Genomic DNA, 19,603 nt, shown 5'->3' on the forward strand with positions numbered 1-19,603 from the left:
TGGAGGAGAGTTGAGCAAAGTCAGAACTGTTCTTTTCTGGGCAAGAAATGTCAAGTGTTACAATGTCAGGGGTACCAGGTAACTCATGGAGGAATGGAAGGTATGGTGGGTGGTACCATGAAAAGGACACTGATGTGTTCCTCCTGTATGCCAGGCCTGGGCTCGGCACTTACTTTGATTTACAGTAATCCCTTGAGGCAGGTATGATTTTCCTAGCTTTACAGATGAGGAAATGAAGGTTTGGAAGTGCTGACTCCCTGGTCACCCGGAGGGTACTAACAGGAATTATTTGGCCTGTAACTAGTTGAATCTGAGCTTTACTTGGTTGTCAGGTGAGGAGGTATGCGCTTTCTGATGGGGCCGGAGCATCTTCCCTGCCTTCTAATGGGAGGATGGAGTCCACTCTAGCAGAGAGGGAATGGGTTAATCAGTGGCCTAATAATCATAGCCCCATTTATCAGTAATGACATGTCTGCTGTGTGTACTGTTCTAGCACTGGTAATATGGCTGTAAAAGGAAGAGTCAGAGTCCTTGCCCTCAGGGAGCTGCCATTCTAGTTTCAGGAAGACCTGCAAACACACAAATAATAAATTGCAGGTACTGAAGGCCATCCAGAGAGTAAAAGAGGGAAGTGTGATGGAGGCTAGCTGGGAGGCTGCTTTAGCTAAGGTGGTCAGGGGAGGTCTTCCTTAAGGAATGAAATCTGAGCTTAGACTCCAGTGGTGAGAAAGGGGCAGCCATGCAGAGACCTGGGGAAAGAACTTTCCAAACAGAAGGAACAGGATAGTGGTGAGCATGTGATGACCCGGAGACGGGAAGGCTGCCAGGGTGGCTGAAGCCAGGGGAGTGAGGGAGAAGGGGGGGGGGGGAGGGAGCTCTGGGAGGGGCCGGCAGGGCCCTCAGGAAGTCTTTCTGAGCATGTTGAGGAGCCGTTGGAGGGAGTTAATTAGAAGACAGCTATGCTCTGATTTATACTTGGAAAGTTCACTCTGGCTGCTCTGGGGAGGATAGCAGTGGAGGGGCAAGAAGGGAAGCAGGGTGACAGGAAGAAGGCCATCGTGGTCTTCCAGGTGGGTGACAGGTAGTGGCAACTGGGACCTGGTAGTGGACTGTGAGAAATTACTGCAATCAGGCTATTTTGGAGGTAGAGTCAGTAGGGCTTACATATAATTAGGACAGTGGAATGCTGGTAAGCTAGCCAGGGTGTAGTGTGCCAGTTTCTGTGGTGTAATATCCCCACCATGGCTGATTCCAGGCTACCAACCTCACAGTGGATGATGCAGTTAGCTCTTGTGAGCGCGACTGAGCCAGCTACAGTGCACTCCCCGGTTCGGCTGTGGGATCCCAGGGTCTTTGGTCTGCGCATCTCGGTGGTAGTGATGCTGTCCACTGAGGTGGGAAAGATCAGAGGTCGAGAGAAAGAGGCTGGGGCTAGGGAAAACAGTTCTGTTCTGGCCATGTTAAATTTTAGATGCATGTATTAAACAGCCTGTTCTGTAAGTTCTGGGCAATTGCATGCTTTACCTCATTTTAATGCTAGTCCCTCTGATACCTATCTGTGAGTTTGGTGGTTTCTCCATTTACGGAACAATAAAAGAGGCCAAGAGGGGCTTCCCTGGTGGCGCAGTGGTTGAGAGTCCGCCTGCCGATGCAGGGGACATGGGTTCGTGCCCCGGTCCGGGAAGATCCCACATGCCGCGGAGCGGCCGGGCCCGTGAGCCATGGCCGCTGAGCCTGCGCGTCCGGAGCCTGTGCTCCGCAACGGGAGAGGCCACAACAGTGAGAGGCCCGCATACCGCAAAAAAAAAAAAAAAAAAAAAAAAAAAAGGCCAAGAAATTGGACTGAAGTTGTACAGCCAGTGAATGGCAGAGCTGAGTTTGAACTTAGTTGGTTTGATGTCACCCCAAGAATCTAACCACTGCACACACTGCCCTCCAGAAACCACCCCATCCTCAGCGCCATGCTACTTTTCTTAGGATGTTAAAAGTGGGTCTTTAGAAAGTTTTGGAACAGTCTTCAGACCAGAGGTTACAGTATGGTTACCCACAGACCTCATCCACCCTCAGCTGTGTTGTATGGGGTGGGCTTTTTTGATGAGGGGGACCTTTTCTTGTTGGAATCATTTTGTTTTATTGGCCTGTACAGTGTTAAAAAAAATAGAAGGAGAGAAGAAAGACAGACATGTAATTCATCTCGCCTTAGACGAGAGTGTATTCTCCGGCTGCCACCCTCAGGGTCCTCCATTCCCTCCTGTCTCACCACCTTCCTGCTTTACACGCGTGTTACTTGCTCGGCCCAGGAAGCATTGAGGTGTCCCTTGCTCGGGAGGAACGCAGCTATGGTGGCCTCCGCAGGCTAGCTCTTGGCTTGGTCCTCGCACATCAGGAAGTGAGCTCTGAGGCTCCTGTCCCGACTCAGGCCTGGGGCTTGAGGAGTGTTTGATCTGCACCCTCAGCGGCTCCCTTCTTGACCAGCACCATCCACCGGAGGCACCACTGTACTTGAGCAGCGAGAACTGTGATTGTTCTGACTCAGTAAATACTGAACCTATCCCACCTCTTTCCCTGGCTGTATTACTATTAATTTGCTAACAAAATGAGACATGGGGGCATTGTTTGTCTCCATCAGCAGCCTTTTGACCTTTCTCACTGGTGATACAATCAATGAAATGGTACACTTCAGCATCGCCAGGCGTGGCTGGAGCTGAGTGAAATCTGTGGTCAGGGAGGCTGAGTGGAGTGCACAGCCCGCTGTGGTGGCTGCATCCGCCTGGCTCCCCTGGACCGAGAGGGCCGTGCTGGGCTGTGTTACCCGAAGCAGCATAGCAGGATTGACTGGAAGGTGTCACCCAGAGTTGGCATGACCAGTCGGCCCTGAGCACTGCTCTGGAGCTGATGGCACTTTCCTGAGCCAGGGAGGGAGGCCAGCCTGCCTGCATCTGGGCAGGTTCTTGCATTCCAAGTGCAACTGGCAAGGAGAGTTCCCCCCGGGTTTGGTCAGGGCCCTGCCAGGCTGGAATAGGGTAGGTAGAGACTCACCTAGGGAGCATCAGGGCTTTGCAGGCATTTCGGACTTTGCACGTCTTTAGTAAAAGATGTTTAAGTCTGTATCCCCAGTACATGTATTTTTATATTATGTATATTAAAATGCATAAGGACAAAAAGAAAAATAGAAAAGTTAACTAAAAATTATAACTGGAAATAACACTTTCTCCCATGCGCCCATGGGTCACGGCGGTGTTCTCCCTCCCTTCTGCTGGCCTAGAGCTAGTGCAGTGGGAAGAGCACCAGGGGCTCAGAAACCTGCGTGCCGAGTCCCAGGTCTGCTTATTAATCTACTATCTACTGCACGCTGTCTCCTCGCCTCACCGCCTTGCTTCCTTCAGCTCTGTGTAAATGTCACTTTCTTAGGTCTTTTCAGACCACCTCACCCTGTGTAAATCCCAGCCCACTCCCTTACCCTGCTTTGTGTTTCCTGAAAGTACTTACTGCTACCTGGTGTGTTTATATATTTTTGTTTGTTTGTTGTCTGTCTTCCCCCATGTATGCTCCAGGGGAGCAGGGGTTTTCTGTTCTCCGTGGTATGCCTGGCACAGAGTAGGAACTCAATAAATATTTGTTGGTTGAACAAATTAACCTTCTCTGTATAAGGTAATGCTGCTCAGTGAACTTTTGTGTTGGAGGAGAAATGACAAATGACTTTAGTGGTTGAAAGGAGGATTTAGAGGGTAGAAGTGGAATTGTTTTAAGGGATGTCTGCTTTGTTGGAAGACATCACTGTTGCCTTTACCCATGGTTGGGGACAGGAGCTACAAGTAATTGGATCTTTGCTGACTACCAGGCACTGTTCTAGGAGATGATAGCTAGGTAGGTAGGTAGGTAGATAAAAGGAAATAATTTAATCTTCACAATAACCCAATGAGGTAAATTCATTATCTCCATTTTACAGATTTAAACAAAACAAAACAAACAAACAAGCAAACAAAAAATAAACTTGAGGCCCAGAAACTCAAGTGCATCTAACTCCAAAGTGCCTAAAACCATGGCTGGCACAGGTCAGACACCCAGTGAGTATGTGTGGAATGAAAGAAAGCCCAAGTATGTATATCCCTAAAGCTTCTCAAGCTTTTATACTAAGTAGCCCTTGTGGAAGAGGCTGGTGAGTGTGTGCCCAGGAAGGTCAAAGGGTATCACCTGAAGCAGCCCATCTCAAGCTCAGAGATTCTTTGATATCTGGCTTTTTATTTTAAAAATTAATGCGAATTTTTGCATTTCCTTTATATTATAAAACAAACCCCTCTTTATACTATAAAAACGATGCTTTCGATTATTTAGCAACTTACATAATTTCTTCAAACACTCCAATTAAAACTGCTGCTCTGCGTTTAGCTCGTGGCTGGTATGCTCCTGGTGTGAGTTTTATACACCCAGGAGTCGTTCAGCCCAGTGTGCAGGGGCCCCAGTGGAGCCTGCTGTGGGGCCTGGTCTCTTCCACGGCCCTCAGCAGGATCTCATGCCGCTTGTCCCTGTGTAAACATGGCTTGTCCAGAGGAAACGGGATGTTCGCTTCCAAGCCTGGGCCATCTGTTGTTTCAGACCTGGATGGTGGCTGCACCTGGGCAAACGGGGCCTTCAGCAAACAGTGCCTTGCCGGCCCCCTGATAAGGGGTTGCCTCCCAAGCAGATTTTATAGCTCTGCCCTTCATCCCCAGTCGGAGAGCGGGCGGGGAGAGTATAAAATATCCCTGAAACTGTCGGAATAATCTTTATGGTCTGTTTTATATAAACCAGAGGTCCAGTGTGGTGTGTGAAATGGACCACTGAGACTCGGCTCACAAGGCTTTGGTGTCAGAGAGCTAAGGGCCTCCCAGAAGGACCTCTTTTTGGGCTAATGCTTCAGCGACTGCGTTTCCAGTTATTCTCTCCAGTGTGGGAGTGAAGGTGTTCCACTTCACTCCCACAGAAACCATAAGGTTTCTTCACTCTCTGTGTCTTTGTTTGCCTCTTCCCGGAAACCCAGTTTGTGTCAGTCCAGAGTCATACAGTGGTTTAGAACTGGAAGGGCTCTTAGAGACCATCCAGCCCTCGCATTTCACAGATGGGAAACTGAGGCCCAGAGACAGAAAGGGAGGCCCAGCCCCACCATAATCTGCCAGTCTGCACCCTCACAGTCCAGGGCTGTGGAGTTGGGGCACTGGATGTCTGTCTCTGTAGGGAAACAGCTGATGCTTTGTTCACTTTCCTTGTCTTGTTAACCTCCACCCCACGGATACATCGCAAAGCCAGGTGCCAAAGACTGCAAGAGGTGAGAAGAATGAGGGTGTTCAGGTTCACAAAGAGGATGCTGCCGTGACCTGGGCAGTTTGGCTTACTCTCTCTCTCTGTGAAGGGCTTGGCTGGTTCCTGTTCAGACCCAGCTCCATGTTCAGGTCCTGAAACCCAGGGTGGCTGGCTTTGAGAGCCATTTGGAGGTGGGCTCAGAGCAGACTCACTCTTACCCAGGGAAGGGACTCCCTTTGTTCATGTCTCTGCCCAAGTGTCACCTCCTCCAAGAGGCCTTCCACGATTCCCTGCCTTTTAAAATAGCATTCCTCATCACTCGCTGTTCCCATACTCTGCTTTAATTCTTCACTTATGACCACCTCTTGTGTGCTTTTTTGTTCATTTTCTGTTTTCCCTTTCTAGAATATACGTCCCCTGAGAGCCCAGTCCAGGTCTGTTTTGTTCACTGCCGTATCCCCAGAACATAGAAGAGCGCCTGACATGTTTTGTGTGCTTAATAAATACTTGTTGACTGAATAAAAGGAGGACTCGGGGATCATGGGGAATAGGAAGAACTGGGTACAATGTGAGGATACTGGGAAGATGTGGAACGGACAGGAAAGAACTGTGTGGGCCTAGGGGCCTTGCAGGACATGGAGCACCTAGAGGTGCTTATGGACTAGGGAGCAGGGGGAGCTGGGAAGGAGAGGCAGTGACGGGAGTAGGGATTGGGGATGGATCAGGAAAGAGAGTGGACACAGCCTACCCTCTGAACCACCTAAACAAACCTGAACACAGACTGTGCACAGAGCTGCTTCAAGGGGCTCATCTGTGATTCTTTCCAAAGTCACCAGGCTTGATACTAGGTGCTGGCATCTGAGGTCACGTGTTTTTGATCCCTTGGTGGCCCAGCCTATATTTCCGCAGGGGCCTCTGCTCCTTTGAGGCTTGACACCCTTCCTGTTCTTGATACCCTGCAGGGCAGGGCCCCTGGCAAGGTGGCACCTGGTCTCAGGAGACAGATGTGTCTCAGTTACAGTGTCGTCCCCAGGGCTGCCCACCAGCACTTCCCCCATTTAGGTGGCAGGGCAGAGTGAGAAATACAATGTGGGAGCTGGAGGGGCCCCCAGACCATTTGGTCCATTCCCATCTATTGCAGAAGGGTGAGTGTGGACCAGATTGATGCCCAGAGAGGGTAAAGGACCTGTCTAAGGGCACACAGCAAGACAGTGGGAGAACCCAGTCTAGAACCTTCTTTTTTTTTTTTTTTTTTTTTTTTTTAGTTCTTACTTTACTATTGCTTATCTTTTGATGGTCCTCCTTCCTACAGCCTCCCCTACAAAAAAAAAAAAAAAAAGTCCATGAAACCCTGACGCAAGGACCTCCTGATGCCTACTCTAACATGATTGATTGACCCTCTGAAGCCTCGTAACTCTGAGGTAGTTGCTGGAGAAATTCATGCATCTTCAAAGATGTGCCCAGTAAGAAAAACGGTGCTTCTGGCAGAGAAAGTGGTTCCAGTGAGTCGAGCGTTTCCCAGGTTCATATTCCTTGGATTTCTGGTTTCACGAGCTTTTAATATTTGTTCTGCACCTCCCCCTAAGATAGTTGTACGGTCAAGTAAGAAAATGCTACCTCCTGTATCCCCATCTTGGAGAGACACAATGGTCTTTAGCGTATTAAATGCTCTGAGAAGTTCTGTAGTTAAATAAAAACAACAACAAACCCAGCAGGACAAACAAATTCAGAGTTTCCCACACTTGTTTGACCTCAGAACTCATGAAAAACTGTTGGCCTCTCACAGAGCTGGTCTTCCCCCAGCTACAGACCAACTAGATCGCTCACACAAGGTAATATCCAACTTTTACTCTTTATTTGATATACTCCTGTTTTTTTTTAAACTTTAATCATAAAATATATTTAAAAAAATAGGTCATAAAGGACTTTACAAAAGGGGTGAAGGTGGAGTGCCCTCCCACCAGCTTCTTCTAACTAGACGGACAGAAGAAAGACAGCTTCACAAAGATTATCTCCTCTTCTTTATATCCTCGTGATTCTGTTTTTATTGTCCTCAGAAAGCCTACCGGCACTTTCCATTTTGTGAGTAAAACACGTCCTCTACAGAAATGGCTTTCAAGACAGGCCAAAAAGAATTCCCCATCAGGAAATGGTATCAGTGACTGTCACATACCTCGGGAGGCAGAGGATCAGAGTGTTTAAGTGGGTTTGAATCCTGCCATCACCACAAAACGTTACTTCCTCTGTCTTTCTGATTCCTCCTCTCTTAAGTGGGTTGCTCATAGTAGGGCCTGTGAGCCTAAGGTTGTCTTGAGGATTACACAAGATCTATGTTGAGCATTTAGAATGGTGTCCGGTGCAAAGCCAGTGCTTACTGAGAGCTCACCTATTAATATCACTATCACCGCAGTGAGAGCTGTGTGTAGGCAGCAACTTTGTTTTGTTCGCTTCTGTACCCCCGGTGTCTAGAACAGGGGCTGGCACATAGTTGATGCTTAGTAAAGACTGGTTGAATGACTGAGAAAATGAATGGATGGCCTTCCCTGTATGGAGAGGAAAGCACATTTCTGAGAGTCAGATTCCAGCAGAGTAGGTGCCAGGGTAAAAGTGAGCGGCTTTCCGCAGGGCGAGGCTGTTGTTTCCTCTGCCTTGTCCTCCCTGCACATGAATGAGGAGCCAACACCCGAAAGGATGCAAGTCTCGGCGTGGAACTCAGAAGTAGAGCGTGAGGTGATTTCCTGGAAGGTGGCAGTGTCATCTGAACATTTTCGGCCTTGAGGTTCCAAGCCTCGTGGATTTCTATTCCTGGTTACTACGCAAGGTCTGTGTTTGTCCCAGCCAGAGAGTTGCCAGCAGAACTGCTTACCTTGGGGGTGCCACAGGAAATTTGCTGCCTGGGGAGCTGCTTTGGAAGGGGAAGTGCCCACGGCTGTTCAAGGGGGACCGAGAGTCCCTTGGCCACCTTGACACCCTTGCCCCGCAAACGCTCCACATTCTCTCCTCTGCGAGTTGGCACCACAAAATGGCATGCGAACCCTTGGCCTGCTGATGTTGACTTTACCCTCTCTTGAGAAAACAAAACCAAGTCACTGGACCAAACTAAGCAGCCCAGACACTGTGCTAACCCGGCTCTGCCGGGAAGTCTGATATTGATTTGCCCCTGGCCTCTCTTTGCCTTCAGTAACCTAAGGTCTGCCTGTCACCTAAGCTGGGAGGTTGACTCCATTACATTCCCTCCAGACACCCACACCCTCATTGTTTTTATTCTTGAAGGAGTCCGGGTTTACCTAGAGTTAGGGACTTTTAAGGACTGTGAGTGGCCCAACCCACCTGGTCTGTGGCGGGAGGTGAGCGGTCGCACCCCTGTCCTACCCTCTCTGGCTGGAGGACTCAATAGCAACCAGTCTAGGGAGCAGCAAAGGCCTGAGCAAAACTTGTGTGACCAACCAGGTTCATGACCTTGGCCCCCTGGCCCAGAATGTCCTTAGGCTGGGGATACTTATGGCTGGGGAGGGGGGTAGATCTCTGGGGAGGGGGCGGCCTGCAGCTGAATGCTGTCTTTCGGGAAGTATAGCTGGAAAGAGAGGTTATTGTGATTCAGCCAGGCCTGAAGTTCCTCAGGCTCTCCCATGGGGTTCTGATAGCCAGTTTGGGGAGATCTCACCAAAGGCAAAAGCCTGGATGAGCCTGTGAGCTGTTTCAAAGCTGAAGTAGCTTCTCAGTTCTGCCGCTCCCATTTTCCCCGCTCTCGGGCTCGTTTGCTCTACCCAGAGGGTGTTCCGTGAGGGGATAGGAGTTCTTGAGGTCCAAATAGGACCAGCACTCCCCTCTACCCTCCCCACAACGCGCCTGGTCTAATGACCACAGTGGGTGTGCAGGGGGCCCTTTCCAACTCAAAGATTCTCCAGGAGAGCACATTCTAGCCCTAGGAATTGAGGAGACCAGTCTGCCTCTCTCCCCATGGTCATCTGTCTATGTCAGAAACCTGTTTGCCTTGGAGTGGTGAGCACACGGCCGTCTGCAGCTGCCCTGCACCTGGCTAGTTAATGTTCAGCCACCTGCTTGCCCGGAAAATGTTATCCATGTCTCTCTCCCCATTGACTCATCAGAGTTTAAATGTAGCTTCAGTGCTTGAGCTCTAGAAATGACACCTGTTCTCTCACCGGGCAGACATACTTAGCCACAGCTTACAGCTCTCAGGGTGCTGTTGGAGGTGGGGGAAAGAGTGTTAAGGTCATGCTCTCTTGAGGGCTGATGACTGAGGTGCAATATTTCTTCTAGCATTTGGCTCCCTCAAAGAAATTCAATACTTCCCTCTGATTGTAGGGGGCTTTAGGATGTTAATAAAAGGCTCAGTCCATACAGATCATCTGGCAACTTGATAGAGATTTAGACTCTTAGAGAAGACGGGAGCTTAGAAGAGCATGCAGCCCGGCGCATTTACAGATGAGGAAGCTGGTGCCTGCAGAGACCACAAGGACGTAGAGAGTGCTAGTGCACCTGGAGGGCAGCCCAGGTGAGCATCCTCCACTCTCGTAGCCTCTGCCCATCCACCATTTCCCCTTGGCTCCTTTAGAGCACACACCAAACTTTTTTCCAAAGGTGGTGCTTATGGTGGAATGCTTGCTAAGAGAGAACCTTCCATTTTCCATGGGATTTTGATGGATTTGTGGAGTATGCCCAGCCCTCCTCTGGCCTCCCTGGCTGTCCTGCAGTCTCTGTGTCCTTCACCGTCTGCCCCCATCACCCAGCTCTCTGCTGGGGCTAAGAAAGAGTAACCCCACCTTGTAGCTAGCCACTTGCCTGTTGGAGTAAGATGAATGTGCATTGATTCTGGCGGGAGGTAAGATATTTATCTTCATCACTTGACCTGTGTGGATCTCATGGCCATATGTAAAATAGGAGGAGAAATGGAGGGGCACTTTATGTACATGACTTGGGTGAGTCTCTGTCATTGGAAATCATCACAAAGGGGGATTGAGCCTGCCCTGTTTTTACCTGAGATGGTGACTCTTTTGAGTCAGTGCATTTTGACACAGAGAAGCTAAGCATCAGTCTTTTTCTTTTTTTTTTTTTTTTAATTAAAAAAAATTTACTTATTTTTGGCTGCGTTGGGTCTTTGTTGCTGTGCGCAGGCTTTCTCTAGTTGCGGTGAGGAAGGGCTACTCTTCGTTGCGGTGCGCTGGCTTCTCATTACAGTGGCTTCTTTTGTTGCGGAGCACGGGCTCTAGGCACGCGGGCTCCAGTAGTTGCAGCACGCGGGCTCAGTTGTTGCGGTGTGCGGGCTCTAGGGTATGAGGGCTTCAATAGTTGTGGCACACGGGCTTAGTTGCTCCGGGGCATGTGGGATCTTCCTGGACCAGGGATCAAACCCATGTCCCCTGCATTGGCAGGCAGAGTCTTAACCAGTGCACCACCAGGGAAGTCTCAGCATCAGTCTTAAGATAAAGACTTCGTCAGGCATGATTCTTGATTCTACTTCTTAGTTAAAGTGAAAACAGTGTTCTCCCATCATTGCTTCCTAGATCTTTCCTGAAACTGCCGAACTGGTTGACCTTTGCTGGCAAATCAACATTGATCTACTTTAAGGAAAAGAAATTAATGGTATGGGCAATACTCACTGTAGTTTAATTCAAAGAATCTAACCTTAGGTAAAACTTGCAAAATAGATCATGTTGGAGAAAAGGGAGGCTTTGGTAAATTGTATCTTTTCTGTTCCCCCGGCCCCCCCACATTCTGTCTCTGTCTCTGTCTCTGTCTCTCTCTCTCTGAATTTACTGTCTGAGGTAAATTGGAAGAAAGGAAGGGCAAGTAGAGGTGCCCTTCTTAGGGACTTTAGAGATTCCCAGTGATGACTTCCAAATAGGTGTGAACTGCATTGGTTCAGGCCAGCCCAGTCACTTTAATTGGCCAAGGTCAGAGAAATGAAGTAGCAGTCTTTGTTTATCCTGCAAACAAACCTCTTAACTTCCAGTCAAGAGCTGTGTTTCACTACAGTGTGCTACTTCTCTCCTGGAGTGACCTTTCCAAGCTGGTCCGTGATTCACCAGAGCAAACTGGTCTCATCCAGCAGCTTTGTTCCCAAACTCAGTGATCCTCTGTAAGCATCACACATCTTATGGCTTTGAATGACTTTTATTTCACGAAGTCAGTGTCATCAATAGAGAATCAAGTTTTACCACCATTAAATATTTTCAGATTCTGAACACATTCTGGAAAAGGCAGTGAGAAGTGCTTTAGCCAGTGGCAGTGTTGGTGGAGTGTGTGGGTTTGTGCATTTGGGTGTCTGTGTCTAGTTCCACCACTTACTGCTGGGTGATCTTGGGTAAGTTTATGTAATTTATCTGGGCCTCACTTACATCATCTAAAATATGGGAGTGATAATAGGACCTAATTTATAAAGTTGTGAGGATTAAGTGGCATGCTGTACATAAAGTGCTGACTAGCTTGTTGCTGGTGCATAACAAGCACTCACAGAATATTTGCTATCATCATCATCATCATCATCATTTTATTCTTCTCTCTCTTTTGTGTTTAGATTGGTCTCTCGTATAGCTGTAGATGTTATCACCCAATGCAGATAAATATAAAGAGTCAAAGAACTAAAGAGTAGTGACATTAGGCTAGTGGGATTTGTGCAGCCTTTCAACAGACATTTATTAAGCACTTACTGTATGCAAGACATAGAGCTGCGCATTGGGGTGAATAAGACAGATGTGGTCCTACTTTCATGAATCCTATCCTCTTGGAGGGGAGACAGGCATTTAATGGTTACTTACCAGTGTGCAGAGTGTTACAACATGGATGCCCTCTGTCTGACAGAGGAGGGAGAGAGGAGAAATCATACATCTTGGTGGCCACCCCGCTCTTCCAACCAGAAGAATGCCAAGATCTCCCTGGAAATCCATCTGTGTAAATTTAACTCTAGGGGGAAAAACACAGCCGTTCCATTTCCAAACTGGAATTCTCCCCCATGTGTTTTTGGGAAGCACAGATGCCTTGGTGTTTCCCTCTAACAATAACAGAGATTGTTCACAATTATGAATGGTATTGGTTGACTTCAGCTCCAACAAAACCATGAATCATTTCATAACTTCTGAAATTGCAAAGAAATAACAAGCACTCTGGCTCTAGAAAAAAAATGGACAAGTTATGGAGCACAAATTCATCTAATTAAAACGTGAATTCTTTTTTGTTTGTTTATTTAACAGCTGCACATTGCAAGGCCAGCTGGCAATGGATAAAAAGGCCAGTTTAGTGTCTAGGTACCTGGGGTACCCCTTGAACAGTCTCATCTGTGTAATCTGTAACTGGCTATCCATAACTTCCTTTCTCCATCTCTCTCAAAGCTTTGAGCCAGAAGCATTATTTCATACATTTTACCACGTTCTAAGGAAGTGCGGGTAAAAGGAGATACATGGGCTGAGGCTTATGTGACAGACAGTCTCCATCATGGATCCCCGTCACAGATACCCATAGGCACATACACCCTTAGGTGGGACCACTTTTTCCAGCACACTTGTTGGATCCTCCTGGTACCTGGCCACAAGATGAAGTTTTCTAAAGGTGGGATTATGAGGGTCAGGCTTTCCCAATGTGTGATAGCCTATGAGGTGCCAACAGGGCCTGGTATCTGAGATACAGGCTGACAGCTCCTCCTCTTCCCTCTTAATCGAGAAAGGTGCATTCTTTCTTAAAAAAAAAGATGCATTTTGGCCGTCCACACTCAGATGCCTTTGCCCATGCATACATTCAGAGGCACAGCTGGGTTCTAATATCTCAGAGCTGAGACCAGATGGAGAGTGGGGACAAAAACGTGATGTGTCACAGTATCTGAATCTTGCCTCCCATTGTATTGACATTCTTTTTTAAGTTAGTAATGTTACGTGCTATAAAAATTTGTTGAAAAGGTACTTCTTTTGGAAAACAGGCTCAGGGAAGCCAACTCTGCTTCCACTCCTGTTCTTTTTCCACCCTGGAGGGTACAAAACAGGTAGCAGGAGACTCAGACCCATTGGCATAGCATGCCCTAACACACACACATTTATTCTTAATAACATTTTTGTTACACAATTAATACTTGTTTCTCATAGATAAAGCATACAGACTTTATTTATTTTTAAATATTTATTTATTTATTTGGCTGCATCGGGTCTTAGTTGCAGCATGTGGGATCTTTTACTGTGGCGCACGGGCTTCTCTAGTTGCAGCGTGCTGGCTTCTCTAGCTAGTTGTGGCGTGCAAGCTCTCTAGTTGTGGTTTGCGGGCTCTAGAGTACATGGGCTCAGTAGTTGCGGCATGCGGACTTAGTCGCCCTGTGCATGTGGGATCTTAGTTCCGCAACCAGGGATCAAACCCGTGTCCCCTGCATTGGAAGGCAGATTCTTAACCACTGGACCACCAGGGAAGTCCCAAGTATACAGACTTTAAAATGGAAGAAAATAAATATAACCTGTATTCTCACTACTCAAGGAAGCCACAGTTGGCATTTTGGTGTATGTATTTCCAGACTTCTTTCAATGTTTGGGTACATGTTTTTAAACAAAAATTAGTGTCAGGGCTTCCCGGGTGGCGCAGTGGTTAAGAATCTGCCTGCCAATGCAGGGGACACGGGTTCGAGCCCTGGTCCGGGAAGATCCCACATGCCGTGGACCAACTAAGCTCGTGTGCCACAACTACTGAACCTGCGTGCCTAGAGCCCATGCACCGCAACAAGAGAAGCCACCGCAATGAGAAGCCCATGCACTGCAACGAAGAGTAGCCCCTGCTCGCCACAACTAGAGAAAGCCCATGTGCAGCAACAAAGACCCAACGCAGCCAAAAATAAATAAGTAAATAAATTTATTTTAAAAAAATTAGTGTCAAACTGAACACCTGATTTTTTTTACCCCTCCTCACACTCAATATACACTCTGAACATTTACCCATATCAACAAATATGATTGCATATCACTTTGTATGCTCTGCTTATCTCTTGGAAGATCTTTCCTTTCGTTTCTGTCTTCTTGCTATCAGACAGAGAGACAGTAGAAACTACACTTTACCACTGTGTCACAGACTCACAGCTTGGGCACCTCTGAAAGGTTTGCACTGGCCCATCACAAACACCCCACCTAAGATTCTTCCCACTCCAAGTTGTGATTATAAGTATGCCCACCATTGCCAGGGTGAAGGGCAGCTCTGTAAAATGCACCACCAGCTTTGGCACCATGGAGACTGTGGGAAGTTGCCTTGGGTACCACTTAGAAGCACTAAGTAGGTTTTCTTAGCAAAGAAAAAGGGACTACATTTTATTTATTTATTTATTTATTTATTCATTCATTCATTCATTCATTCATTTAGGCTACGTTGGGTCTTTGTTGCTGCACGCGGGCTTTCTCTAGTCGCAGCAAGCAGGGGCTACTCTTGGTGGCGGTGCGCAGGCTTCTCATTGCAGTGGCTTCTCGTTGCAGAGCATGGGCTCTAGGCGCGCGGGCTTCAGTAGTTGCAGCACACAGGCTCAGTAGTTGTGGCTCGCGGGCCCTAGAGCGCAGGCTCAGTAGCTGTGGCACACGGGCTTAGTTGCTCCGCGGCATGTGGGCTCTTCCCGGACCGGGGCACGAACCCGCGTCCCCTGCATCGGCAGGCGGACTCTCAACCACTGCGCCACCAGGGAAGCCCCATCCTTCAGGTTTTAATGAAGAATTGTTTCAGTGATGAGTTCTACAGATGATTGCTGAGGGTTTGTTACTCTGGGGGGAAAAAAGTTAAGAACTCCTGTATTTAGAGCAGATTGGCTAATGTGGGAACAACTACAAATAATCCAGGTGGGGGACCCTTGTAAATGTCATTGTTAATTATCACTGGAGCCTTCAGCTCTGGATCTCTTTCCCAAAGTGGATGAATAAGATTGCCATTTATTCACTGAAGGTTAGAAACAGCATACAGCATCTTAGCGTAGGTGACTCAGCAGAGGCTATGGTAGTACCGTTGAGGAGTGAGGGGGTCTCAGTAACTGTCCTTGAGCCATTCGAAAAAGGAGTCCTGTCTCCACAAAGGTGCTCACAGGTCAAGCTTTTAAATCAGAAGAACAACTTGTCATTGTCCCCTGGGACTGCAGAAGGTGAATAGGTGGGTGGTTCTAGAAAGCACAGCAGGAGGCTTCATATAACACAGCATGGATTCAAGGCAGGGGCTCGGCCAGCCCCTGGTGTCTGAGGAAGAGATGGGGACTCTTCTTCAAGTGCCTCTGAAAGCCACCTCAGTAGCCCCTGGGGAAGTGTCCTCTCATTGGTTTCAGCTCAGTCTCTGCAGGGCTCAAGAGTAGCAAGAGGCAAGGTTGGAGACGCTTCCTCTTGTGGGCACCATTCCCTGGATCCTGTTTGTCCGTCGAGTTATGGAAGGCTTTTTGCTGCCCCCCATATCCAAATTCGGTTTAGCAAATCGTCATTGGGTCCCCCCTCTGTGGCCTCGTCTCCAGGTTTCTACAGATGTGAACACCTGTAACTTCACTCCCCGGGGTAGTATCAGTTTTCAACCACTTCCTTAAAGTGTCCCATCAATCCATCATGGCTCTGTATAATGCTTTTATTGGGTGGTGGGTCCCATATGTGTATACATTTGAGCATGTCAGTTTGGTGGCCTTTTTTCTGCTGTCCTGAACTTTTATCTGAATCTCATATCAGAATCTAATTTTTCCCATTTCTGTAGACTTCCCATTTCCTCCATGGAATCCCTATGCAGGGTTGTAAATGGAGCTCCATGACTTGATCTTGGTTTAATTGGTTGGTCTTAGATTGTGATTTCCTCTCTCTCCAGGCTCAGGGCTACTCATGGCCAGGTGCTAAGGTTGACACAGTTGTGAGCTGTGAAGCAAGCCAGGGTGTTCTCCTGAAGTGGGGTCATCCTTCACAACCCAGGTGTTAGAGAGGTATTTGGAAACTGTAATAGGACAAGTTCTCTGTGGTCTCTGGTTTGATTCATCTCAGCTCAGGAAGGCCACCCTTGTGCAGAGGAAGAAGGTAGGTGACAGCCAAGGCCATGGTGCCTCCAGGGCCTGAGTACTCCTTCCAGGAGGTGGCATTGGTATCATCCAGCTCTCTCTAGGGTTCCATGCTCTTCGTGCTCTGTGTGCTTGGTGGCTTCGTGGAGCAGGGGCAGACCTTGAGAACCAAGCAGTCCCGTGGCTACATCCCGATGAGCCATGCAGGACTCTCCTCTGACCCTACAGTGCTCTGATGCTGCTCCTATGGAATTTTTCATGGTGAGTTCAAAGCACTTTGGGTGGGTGACATTGCCCAGAGCCTGTGATGTGATTCCCACCATCAGAGAATGCCAGTGTGGTTGAGCAGTAGAGCTGGGGGTTAAAGCATCATTTCTCAAGCCCCTTCCTCAGCCTAGTGTGCAGCATTGGGGTGCAAGGGTAACTATACATAGCACACCCCTCCATCACTAAGTGGGGGGGAGTGAGTCCCTTTTCTGTTCTCTTTCAGTCCTTCTGATCAAGTCAAGGAGAGAGTTTCACTTGGGCACTAGGATGTCTTTAAATCCCTCTAAGCCTTGCTAATCTTCCTTTTTTAACAAAGAGCATTTTATTATGTGGTCTTACTGTAAGGTTCTGTTTCTATTGTATTTGCTTTCATGGTTATCTCCTACTTAAAGCATGTGGTAAGGGTTTTTCATTTAAGGCAGTAATATAAAATTTCTTTTTTAAATAATAAGATATATTTGTTCCTAGCACGTGGAATTAAATTAAACTACTAAACTAATCAAGAAGCGTGGTACGTATTATGGCCAAAAATCATGAGGGTGGTCCTTGAGTGACTAAGGTTTGGGAAGTGCTAAATCAAACTTGCTCTTTTCCTTACCACGCCATCCAACGTCCCTTCTTGCCAAGGCAGCTGAGAAGGTGTTTTGATTTGAGTGTGTGTGGTTTATGTCACTCACGGGAGCTCCTGATTACAGGCCTGTGGGACTGAACATGAGTAGAGGTTGTGCTGTCCGCTGGCAGAGACTTTGACCTTGACCCTCAGTAGGAAACCATGCTTGGGATAAAGAAAAGTCCTTGACTTGGGAGTTCCTGTAGCATACCTGACAACAGCCTGCATTCCAGTGTGGTCACCACCAGAGTTAGTGGGTACTGTGAAGGTCACTCAGCCCACTCTCCTGCCAGTCTAGGACAGCCTCTGGAGCCCAGCCAAAAACACTAATAGCAAATGTGTATTGAACTCTTACTACATGCCGGCACTTCACATGGGTTATCTTACTTACTTACCATAATGCTTAAAAGGTAATAGTTATAGTGGTAGTAATAAGAAGAGGAGGAGGAAGAAAAACATGGAAAAAAGGCTAATATTTATTGAGAACTCTTCCCAAAATGATCAACAGATTCAGTGCAGGCCTTTCAGAATCTCAGATGCCTTCTTTGTAGAAATGGACAAGCTGCTTCTAAAATTCATGTAGGATTTCAAGGGACCCAGGATAGCCAAAACAGAGTATGGCTTATACCTCCCAATTTCAAAACTTACTACAAAGCAACAGTAATCAAGACAGCATAGTACTGGTGCAGGACAGACTTACAGATCAATGGAATAGAATCGAGAGTCCAGAAATAAACACATGCATATGTGGTCAGCTGATTTTTACAAGGGTGTCAAAACCATTCAGTGAGGAAAGAATAGTCTTTTCAGCAAATGGTGCTGGGACAACTGGATAGCCACATGAAAAAGAATGAAATTGGACCCTTATCTCACACCATATATAAAAATTATCTCAAAATGAATCAAAGACCTAAATGTAAAAGCAAAAACTATAAAACATAGGGATAAATCTTCATGAGTTCGGTAAAGGGTTCTTAGATAGGACACCAAAACATGAGCAATAAAAGAAAAAAAGAGATTGGACTTCATAAAAATTTAAACTTCTGTGCTTCAAAGGGCATCAACAAGAAAGTGCAAAGACAACCCAAAGAGTGGGAGAGCATATTTGCAACTCATAAATCCAATAAGTGATTTGTATCCAGAATATATAAAGAACTCTTAAAACTCAGTCATGAAAAGACAGATACCCCAATTTTTAAAAATGGGCAAAGGATCTGAATAGACACTTCTCCAAAGATGATATACAAGTAGCCAATAAGCACATGAAAAGATGCTTAACATCATTAGCCATCAGGGAAATGCAAACCTTAACACGCAGTACGATGGCAAGAATCAAAAAGTCAGATAACAACTAGTTTTAGTCAAGGTTGTGGAGAAATCGGAACCCTCCTACACTACTGGTGGGAATGTAAAGTGATGCAGCTGCTTTGGAAAACAATCTGGCAGTTCCTGCAACGATTCAACATAGAGTTACCTCATGGCTCTGTGGTCTGACTTTATGATTTCATGGTTGGAAAACAACCCAAATAGGCAACTGGATAAGCAAAATGTGGTATATCCATACAATGGACTATTATTCGACTATAAAAAGGAATGAGGTACTTACACATGGTATGATGTGGATGAACCTTGAAAGCATTATGCTAAGTGAAAAAGCCAGTCATAAAAGACCATGTACTATATGATTCCATTCATATGAAAGTCCAGAATAGAGAAATTGATAGAGACAGAAGGTAGATTACTGGTTGCTTAGATGTGGGAAGGGGTGCGGGGGAGGCGAAGAGAGATGATAACTAAAGGCTTCAGGGTTTCTCTTTTTTTTTTTTTAAATTTATCTTGGGGGCTGTGTTGGGGCTTCATTGCTGTGTGGGGGCTTTCTCTAGTTGTGGAGAGCAGGGGCTACTGTGTTGCGGTGCGTGGGCTTCTCATCGCGGTGGCTTCTCTTGTTGCGGAGCATGGGCTCTAGGTGCACAGGCTTCAGTAGTGGTGGCACGTGGGCTCAGTAGTTGTGGCTCACAGGCTCTAGAGCGCAGGCTCAGTAGTTGTGGCACACGGGCTTAGTTGTTCCGCGGCGTGTGGGATATTCCCGGACCAGGGCTCGAACCTGTGTCCCCTGCATTGGCAGGCGGATTCTTAACCACTGTGCCACCAGGGGAGTCCCCAGGGTTTCTTTTTGAAGTAATAAAAATGTTCCAAAATTGACTGTGGTGATGGTTGCACATATCTGTGAACATACCAAGAATCCTTGAATTGTACTTTAAATAGGTGAATTGTGTGGTACGTTAATTACATCTTAATACAGCTGTTAAAAATATTTATTTAGTACTTACTAAGTGCTAAGCGGAGTTCTGAGCATTTTTACCTATATTAACTCAGTTTATTTTCACACTTACCCAGTGAGGTAGGCCCTATTATATGTATTTATCCCCCATTTTGCAGCTGAAGAAACGGAGGCAGAGTTGCCC

At 47.1% G+C, this 19,603-nt stretch overlaps 1 protein-coding gene across 4 annotated transcripts in view; it reads left to right on the forward strand.

The window, feature by feature from the left end:
- GNAO1 (G protein subunit alpha o1) overlaps positions 1 to 19,603 on the forward strand; it is a 171,071-nt gene that overhangs the window by 31,089 nt on the left and 120,379 nt on the right. Inside the window, exon 1 of one of the 4 annotated variants that reach the window (XM_081215489.1) lies at positions 9,502 to 9,796. The exons of the other annotated variants lie outside the window; for them this stretch is intronic. Coding sequence (XP_081071615.1) covers positions 9,705 to 9,796 — 92 coding nt within the window. The 5' untranslated portion in view covers positions 9,502 to 9,704. Of the gene's footprint in view, positions 1 to 9,501; positions 9,797 to 19,603 lie in introns of those variants that run through there. 4 annotated transcript variants of the gene reach the window in all.

The sequence above is a fragment of the Mesoplodon bidens genome (assembly GCF_964165515.1).
Source record: "Mesoplodon bidens genome assembly, chromosome: 18".
Lineage (NCBI taxonomy): Eukaryota > Metazoa > Chordata > Mammalia > Artiodactyla > Ziphiidae > Mesoplodon > Mesoplodon bidens.